At 31.6% G+C, this 10,236-nt stretch overlaps 1 protein-coding gene and 1 pseudogene across 1 annotated transcript; one reads left to right on the plus strand and one right to left on the minus strand.

The window, feature by feature from the left end:
• The first annotated feature begins 2,286 nt into the window (after positions 1-2,286).
• Positions 2,287-3,399, plus strand: LOC102666499 (probable membrane-associated kinase regulator 1). The gene has a single exon (XM_006601415.1). It carries the CDS (start codon positions 2,287-2,289, stop codon positions 3,397-3,399), a length of 1,113 nt encoding a protein of 370 aa, XP_006601478.1.
• Positions 3,400-7,901: 4,502 nt separating this feature from the next.
• On the minus strand, positions 7,902-10,236 carry LOC106796637 (uncharacterized; annotated as a pseudogene).

Consider the following 10,236-nt stretch of genomic DNA (forward strand, 5'->3'; position numbering starts at 1 on the left):
TCATGTATTCTTGAGCTTAAAATTCTTTTCATAATTGTATGTTGGTAAGTCAACATCAAAGTTTAAGTTTCGAGGAGCTTCCAATCTGGTACAAATAATGGACTACCAAAACTCTTGACTGACAATTTAGCTTTCTCATCCTGCATGATCTTTTGACGGTTTTCATACTGCATAAAGTCATCAAGAAAAGGTGTCTTCAAAGTATGTTTTTTGAATATTTTCAGCATTTCCAAACCTTTCCAACACATTATCTGCGCATGAGCAAGAAGGGACATTAAATAATCAATTTTACAACTTCAAGCAGATAAATGATAATAAGCTAAATTAATCATCGAATTCGAAACAAGACCATAATTGTACAATAATAGCCTAATCCAACATTAAAACATATATAAAATGTGATGAACAACAATACACTTAGTTCAGCTGAATAAATTCATGTAAAAAATCATTCCTATTTGCACTGCTTCACCCATTCAAACAACAATCACATCCAAATTCCTAATATCAATTAAATATATAATATTACCTTTTGTATCAAGATAGTAAACTCAAAATCTACCAATCGAAAAAAAAATGGAACTTCTTACAATTTTGTTACTTCTGCTTTAATTCATCAAGCATTTTAACTTCACTAAATCATAAATCCATCACCAACACTAAAGTATCCAAGCGTGCATATGATGACAAACAATTCTGCTTCCATGCATTTCCACTTCTTTCAATTCTTCAAGTGTGCACAAAAACTTATCTGATAACTCTGCAATTGATCTAACAGAACAATAATACACTTGATAAATTGCAACAATGTTTTACAGAACAGGTTAAATGCAAATATTCATGCAAAAACTTACACAAAAGCACACACTACACTGTCTAGATTATTGAAGTAAAGCAGGTTATCTAATTAGGGCCTATAATTTTTCAACTAAACTATACTTGCATATTAAAATACTGTTACGAATTGGGTTTATGACTCGACTCGTGTAATGTGTTATGCTGATCCGGAATGCCTTATTATCCCTTAGGAAGTAGCCCTTGGTTGAAGTAATCTTGAAATGTACTTAAGATACATTTATGAGTTGGATGAGCGTGTTTGGAAATCAGGTGAAAAATGACTTTAGAGGCAAAAGTACTTTTATAAAAGGATTAGAACTCGTATTTTTATTTTTATCTATTAGATTTATATTGAAACACGTGACATAAATTTTAATTGAAAACCAAACATGTACCTAAATTATACTTGGACCTGGAGTAAAGTATTTTGTTGTCATACTAAGACAGAGTATTGTTGTCTTTTTAGAGGTCTTGGGCATTATATCTGAAAATCTGATCCATCAAATAGATAATAATGCAATGATAAATTAAGGAAAAAATAGTAAATATCTGTTGTAGTAAAAATTTATTACAAGAGTAAGTTATGATATTGTATACCTTATTTTTCATCAATCTCACTTCTACAGTTCAACCCCCAGTCTTTTTTAATTATTTTTCATTTGCCATTACACCATTTATTATTAAATTCATTAATAATTTTTTCTCTCACTCGCTCTTCCTTGCACCCGTGAGGTCCGAAAGATGGGGGCGAACCTTTAAGAATAACAGTATCCTCATTTTTGCAAGACAAATAAGTACCGTATGTACTTGCATCATGTTTCACCTCCCCGTATAATTCAATTTCAAATTATACCATTGTCCCTACACGCACTTAGGCATAAACAATAATAGTATTTGGCAAGGCAAACCCACTTGAGTTCATTTCCAGAAGAATAACATCTAAAGCGATGGTAGAGAGGTCCTGTTTCTACTTATGGCATGCCCAAAAAGTCACACTTCCTTTCTTCACTCCCAATCAAGTAAATTAACACACTATTTCCTCGGGTCCTTAAGAGATTGCTACCCCACCCCCACCCCCATTTTATTTCTCACTTTTTCTTTTCTAGATACTATAAATATGTGAAAGAAAATAATTTTACTGGAGTCGAGTCAGATATTATGATTATGAATACTTCATATTTAATTACATATTCAAAGACTTTATTTGGTGATCACATTAGAACAATTACATATTAGTTCATGGACAAGCTCTTACTTTAGAGCTGGGCACCACCCTCCTTTACTTCTTTTTATATTCCAAATGTCCTGTGTCCGTGTTCCCACACCTTCCCTCCCCTGTTCAAAATACCATTACCATATCAAAAACCTTAACCCCATTAATTCATACCCTCCCCACCTTCCCCCCCGACACATAACAGCTTTCGAACCAAACCTGTTCCTTCTTCCTTAATGGCCACAAACATCCTCCAAGCAAAATGGAACCACCACTCCGAAGAAGACGAAGATCACAAAGACAATGAGCAACAAGAAGAAGAAGAAGAAGATGATGAAGCATTGTCACTCTGCGATCTTCCGATCAACCTCGAGGACCCACCGGGAAACCAAGAACACTCTCGCCCCAACGAAACATCGCAAGAAGAATTCAATTTCCGGTTATGGCGTGCTCCCTTTAACAAAGAGCCCGAAATGTGTGCAGCGGATGAAGTCTTCTTCAAGGGCCAAATCCTCCCGTTGCGCGTCTCGTTCAGCTCCGAGGCCGGGTTGTTAGCCACGGTGTCCCAATCTCAACAACATTACGGTAAGCAATTCGTTAGGTCAGAATCGTTGGATCGCAATTCTAGCGATTATCGTAGTAGTAGTAATAGTAGTAGAAGTAGTAGTCTCAGAAGTCAAAACTCTTCCACTAGCACTAGCACTAGCTCCACAACCACAAACACAACAATTCCCAAAAGTAAGCACAAAATTCGAAACCAATTTCACACGCACCCAAGTCCCAAACCGCAATTAAGAGCATCAGCTCCAACACACAACCAAGGTAGAAAATCCACGTCAGCATGGGGAATTTTCCGTTTAGGTGTTGTCCCTGCTCCCGAGATAGGGTTACAAGATCTCAAGGTTCGAAACCGAAACTGCGTCGTCGTCAGTCGTAATAGTAGTAATAGTAACAGTAACAACAACAACAACAGTTCGAAAAGTGTCAAAACAAGTAACAGGAACAACAAGAAGGGCAGCAGCAATTACAATAATGTTTTGAAACAGTTAGTGGGCAAAGGCGGTGGTCTATTGAGTGGTTGTGATTGTTCCTTTGAAACAGTGCAACCCAACAACATTGTCATGATAAAAGGTGGTAATGGTAATAGTGGTGGTGGTACCGCTAAAAGCACGAACATGACAGAAAGTACAACGCACGCCGCGAAAGAAAAAGTGGTCGAGTTTAAGAAGCACAAGCAGCAAAAGCAGGGAAAGAAGGTTACGTCACGTCGCCGAACGTTTGAATGGATAAAGGAGCTTCATGCAAGCCAACCTGATGATGAAGAGGCTTTGTTATCAAACGCATCATGAGTGGTTCCGTCGCATGCTTAATTGGAGTTTACTTTAAGATTCTTAGATTAGATTTAGATTAGATTGGGTTTAGATTGCCTTTCATTTGAATATTAAATTTTATAATATTGTAGTGCAGGTGCTGTAACAAAAAGTTCTTGCTTTCTCGCGAGGACGAGGCTGTAATTTATTTATTTTTATTATTTTCATTTTCTTCATTTGGTGTTAATTTGAGGTGTAATTAATTTTAAATATTTCATTAACACTTCTCATTTCATATATCATGTATACTTATTAATCTTAATCGATAATCTTATTTTCTCCGTACCTTTTTTTATAAGATCATATCATTTATTATATATATATATATATATATATATATATATATATATTTTCTCTTTCTCTTTTAAGATGTCAAATAACATAAAGATATTTATACACTTTTATTCATTTCTATTTTTTTTGTCTCTTCTTAAATATCTCATGACATAATGAATGTTCTTGGTAATTTTTAGTAATTATTAATTGAAATGGGTTTGCTGAGATATTATGTGGGTGTGGTTTTGTGGCCATGATGGAGTCTTAAATGATAAGCTCCAACATGGGTAGTGAAAAATTGGTGTTTATGCTTGTCATGATTGAAGTGTGAACTTCGATGCTTTGTGGTTGGTTGGGTGGAAAATGTGAAATAGGATTTGGGGACTGCACCAAGTCACGCGAGTTGAGAGTTGGAGAGAGAAAAGACGGAACGGAGTGAGGATGGGAAAGCCGTGAAACATAAAGGCAAAGTTATACGGAGGTGGGAAAGGTTTCTTTGTTTCATTTTTGTCTTTCCCATTTCGTACTATTGTAAAAGATGGCGTATTTTTAGATGTTCAAGAAGAAGGAAAGAAATGGGTTTTTGTCTGTGGTCAATGGCATTATGAAGAAATTAGTTATTGGGGTTTTGTCATCTATGTGAAAAAGATAGATCCAAAACGGTGGGTGGAGGTAGAAATTAATCCAATCTTATCCTTAGAGATTTTGAATAGCGATATAGTAGTATGAAGTGAATTACGTCAAAAAAGGGAAGAGACATGAATAGAATTGAAGTGAAAGAAAGGAGAGAAGATATATCATAATAAACGACAATCTTTATTATGGGTTAAAATTTATAGATTTTACTTCTTATTTAATAAATTTTAATAATAATTTATAACAAATTTTAAATAATAATTTTTTTTATCGGTGTTATGTACAGGATAATCATACGATTTGTGTATTTTTATTTAATTGTAAAATGGATATAGCCGTCTATAAAAGAATATGACAATTTTTATTTATTTTTTTATCATGTCATAATTTTATCTTAAATATCTTTATTTTTATTTAATAAAATTGAATAATTAAACAATATTTATTAAAAACATATTTAAAATATGTAAATATGTATAATAAAATTGAAATATTTATGTAACATATTCATTCAATATGATTATTTTAAATATGAAAATAAGAATAAATAATTACGAAAAAATGTGACAAATTTTACTTGATTTTTTTATATTCAATTAATGTCATAATTTTATCTTAAATTAATAAATGGATTATAGACTAATATTTATTAGGAATACGTTTAAAATATGTAAATTGTAACATGATTAATATAGAGCATAATATGTAACATGGGTTAATTATCCAATGTAATTTCTAAAACCTTAGTTCACTTAAAACACGTATGAGATAAACAAAGATCATATACAAGAAATTATATTGGTTCGTCTCTACCATTTATACTACATCGACAAACTATCAAGTTTCACCAATTTTTTCAAGTTACAAGTATTCTATCACAATCACTTTTGTCTCTTACAAATCAAGTTCTACCTTAAGTTTGAACCATAGTATTCTTTGTTCTACCAAACTATTATAGGCTCTATACAAATATGAAAGATTTATTGTTTGTGTTTGCACAATGACCGACTCTTTGAGTATCTTATGGACAAATATACAATCTCAACGCTTAGTCTATTCTCTCAAGATAATCAAAGTGTTTTGAGAGTTTTTTTAAACTTTAGAAGAATTTATAATAGCTTTTTACAAAAAGAAATTGAACGAATGCACATAAGGTATATCTCTCATTTCTTCAAAGCTTCTGTTATATATTGGTTTTCATCTTCAAATGAATGTTGTCTCACAATGAGTGAATTTCTTCACTTAACCTTCGTCTGATAATTTTGGTTATTGGAACATTTAATGCATTAAATGCACGTCCTTTCTCATGCAAGAAAACTACTCTAATTAATTTTCATGTAGAACACTTCATTAGAAGACCACTTCCATTTTGTCAAAACAGATCTACACAACAGAGCACGTGTTTTGACGGAGATGGTGACTTTCAGATCTTGAGCTTCATTTATTCTTCATATGTTTTGAAAAATCCTAGAAGAATATCTTTACAAAATGGATCTCAGACATAATATTATTAAATGAAGCTTTAAATGTCATATCTTAAATGTTGTATCCGATCATGACTTTAGCTGACTATTATCTGATGCTATAGATGCGGATTCCTTATGCATGCTCTTTGATATAACATATGACATAACTTTTTAACATTTATATTTAATCAAAATAATTAGAAATTCTTAAAATATAAATATTTTTTGACTTAACACTAATACATAGGCTAGGAAAAATGAACCTAGGAGAACTCCAGCCCTTGTCATACCCCTTGTCCCCTAGCTAAGGTATAAAATTTCCTTATGGACACCAATTCTAAGCCCCAAGTTGATAGGCTTAGAATTAGGGTACAATCCTATTCTAATAGGGGACTACAATAAATCTATACGCTTAGCTTAAAATAGTTATTACTTTTGGTCGAAACACATTTTTTTATAGAAAACTTAATTATCATCATCAAATCAATTTTCAAAAATCATTATAAAAATGAGTTATTAAGCATTTCTAATGCACAGGTAACACACTGTTAATCTTTTCATAAATTTTATCAATCTTTATTACCATCAAGACATTTTGGGAATTTGAAAATAAAAGGAAAAAAATAATGTTTAATATGGTGACGAGTAAACAACAAACATGCACAATTATTTATAAAATAATGTTATAAATGAAGTGTCTGGAAAGAGATTATTGACTTTGACGAAAATTTGGCTTATGCCTACTTAAGTGTGCTTCCACGTGACTGAGATTCAAAATCTTTTGGAAGTAGAAGTGTAGCACTCACCGATACATTTGAGACATCCTAAGTAAGGAATAAATATTTGTAAACATTTAAGTCAGTTACCGATAGACATAAAATATGATATTCACAATAACTAAATATACATAAAATAAAAATATTTAATTAAAGTTAATGATAAGATAAATAATTAAATAGCTGTAAACATGTTTTCATGTCGTACAAAAGGTTAATTAATATGATTTTTAGTTGGCCTTTCAAAAAGAAATTTAATTAGTTAATTTTTTATTTCTTTTGTTTTTCAACCATCACTATCTTCGATAAGCTAGAACAGAATAATACTGATATACCGCAATTTGGCTTTGATATTAATGTTTGTCGTAAGTTAGAAACTTTTTTAGTTTTTTTTCATTAAATTTTTTAGATTAATGCTAAAGAAATCCTGCTTAGAAAACTCTTGGATAAAAAGAGATAAGAAATTAAGAAGAATAAAATAATATTTGATTATATCACAAATTTAATGCGAATAAACACGTCATAACTAAACACTTATTTATAAATTTTTATTAAATGAAATACATATGATAAGTTTGATCATATTTTTTTATAATATCTTAAAAAATCTTTTAGTAAATTACATATATTAAAAAATTATTTAAACAAATTTAATTGAAAAATTATGAAAATCATAAATTATTATAAACTCTAATGCATTTCTAATAAATTCTTTCTAACCCTAATTAGTTATTTACACTTATTTAACCTAATTGATTAGAGATACTCGGTCTAGTAATAAAGTTTAAATAATTTTCATGGAATTTTAAGTTGAAACCTTGGAGCATCTCTAGCGTAGGTTTTTTATATGAGTTTCTTAATCATTTTTTTGTGATCCTTTAACACTTTTTATGGTCCTCACTGTATCATGTTACTCATAAAAAATCTATACAAAATTTTACTCTGACGCAAGAAATTTAAAAAAATTCACACATTTAATTTTTTTTATTATAAAATAATTGTTATTCCAATAAAATAATTAATTCGTTTTTCAGATTTTATGTATATAAATAATAAATATGAATAATTGAAGAAAATATTAAATATCACTTAAAAATAAACAAAATTACATAACATTGAAAGGAAAGGCGTAACAATAAAAATACATGTTTACATAATAAATAATTAAACACAACGACTTGAAATAAAAAACATAACGATGAAAAATTAAAAATATTACATAAAATTAATTATTTTTATTTTTATTTCTAAAACGTTCTCAAATATGCTCAACTAAATTTGTTTGAAGTTGGCGATGTTTTTGTTTGTCGTGAACCTCTGTTCTCCTTTAGATATATGTTGATCTGATACTAGGGTGAGCACCTAAAGATACTTCGAATGTTGACGTGCTATTACTTATACTATCATAATTAATATTATTTTGATAAGTGTCACATTCATTCTCAACAATCATGTTACGCAATATGATGCATGCATAGGTGGTATTCTTCATTTTACCAGGATCCCAAAAACATGTCGGACCACGTATAATTGCAAATCGAGATTGGAGCACTCCAAACACCTGTTCCACATCTTTTCTTGCTGATTCTTGTCGTTGTACAAATAATTTCCGCTTTTCTCCTTGTGGCATTAAGATGGTCTTCACAAATGTGACAAAATATGGATAAATGTCATCCACTAAATAGTATCTCATATTATATTGGGTTCTATTCACTATGTATTGCACTGCGGGCGTACATCCTAACAAAACTTCATCAAACGCATTAGATCAATTTGACACAATAATGTCATTATTTGAACCCATGGAACCAAAAAACGCATGCCAAATCCATAAGTCTTGTGATATCATGGCTTCAAGAATGATTGTTGGGTTGTGATGATTACCTTGACAAAATTGACCTTTCATGCAACTGGACAATTTTTCCATTCCTAGTGCATACAATTAATGGAACCTAACATACCTGGAAATCCGTGTGCCGCTCCCATTTGTAGTAGTCATTCAGTGTTTTCGTTATTTGGTCTCCTCAAGTATTCCCAAATATGGTGCAGATGCTTGATACAAATCGCTCCAAGCATTCCATTATAGTTGTTTCACCAATTCGAACATATTCATCCACACTATCAGCAGATAAGCCATAAGCCAATATACAAAGAGCAGTTGTGCACTTCTGCAATGGAGATAGACCTTTTTGACGCAGTGCATCGACCAATCATTTGAAAGTATTCATCATGATTGTTGAGCTCGTCTACAATTAAGAGAAACACATGCCTTCACATACGAAACCTTCTTCATAACTGAATCTTTGTGTACATAGGATTTTCTGAGAAATAGTCATTAAACAATCGATCATTACCTTTTTCACGATTCCCATATACCATTCTTCTTCTTTGGCTATGCCTAGTGGTGTTGTGATAAGTGATATGCATACATAAATAGTATACTAAAATCACATAGCAATTATCTAAACTTTCTCTATTTTTACTACTTATTTAGCGCAAGAAAGTTTCATTGGAAGACAATTGTCATAGGCAAGTGCGCAAACTCGCGGCTTAGCGTGGATCCACTTAATCCACTAGCAATCCAGCTAGACATGTGCGCTCGATGCGAGAATCTGTGTGAGAATCATGATAAGCGCATAGACGTGCTATGATTGGCTAGCAAGGAGGCATTGTCCCTATATAAGAAAGAAACTTCAAAAGCAGAAGGAGGTCTTGACAACAAAGAATACTTGGAGGAGAAGCAAGTTGTCCACTGCCAGTGCAAGGAAATCCATTTTCGAAGCTTTGGCCGATCCATTTCACTCCATTCTTCTTCCATTAAATCCCTTATATCTTATCCCCCTATCTGTAAGCCTCTCATGACAATGAGAGACTAAAACTTCCCCGTGTTGGATGCTCTGTAATCCAAAACTCTCTATGATGTAATGATTATGAACTATTATAATGTTGTTATTATTGTTGATCCCTGTGCTTATTCACATATTTATGGTTTGATCATCCATATTTGTGTACTATTTTAGGATATAAATATTAGGAAATATTTGCATGCTATGAACTTGGGAAGAATATCTAGAGTGAGTTATATCTAGGGATAGAATGGTCTTCTTTAGCCTATTCATGCATCTTTGCTCTTAATGCAAATCATTTAGTAATCAATCACTAAGAGATTAGGAGCAATATTACATGATTTAGGTTCTTTCACTCAAGGGGTTTTTGTTAGAATAAACTAGTAGATGTGGATAATAATCATATTAATGTTAAAAGAGAAAAATCTATTAAGATTACATCAAGAAAAGTTCTGGTAGCAAAGCCCCTAGCATACTCTTTCAACTTTTATGTTAATGCTTTGTTGTTAATTATCAATTTATTTATGTTAATACTGTTTCTAATGCACAAAACTCTCTTTTCCATTCATTAATTACTTAATCATTAGATATATATAACTCTGAGTACAAGCACAGTCTCTGTGGAATATGATACTTGATCTTACCGTTTTATACTACTTATGCTATTAGGTACACTTACCAAGGATACAACATGTTGCCATGTAATTGTTATTGGCTATCAAGTATCAACCTAATGATTTCTTCATCGGTATTGTCTTCCAATTTCTCATCTATCATTTGATCCAAAACTTCATCTAAATCAATGTTTGGATCCAT

This window comes from Glycine max, chromosome 17, assembly GCF_000004515.6.
Source record: "Glycine max cultivar Williams 82 chromosome 17, Glycine_max_v4.0, whole genome shotgun sequence".
Lineage (NCBI taxonomy): Eukaryota > Viridiplantae > Streptophyta > Magnoliopsida > Fabales > Fabaceae > Glycine > Glycine max.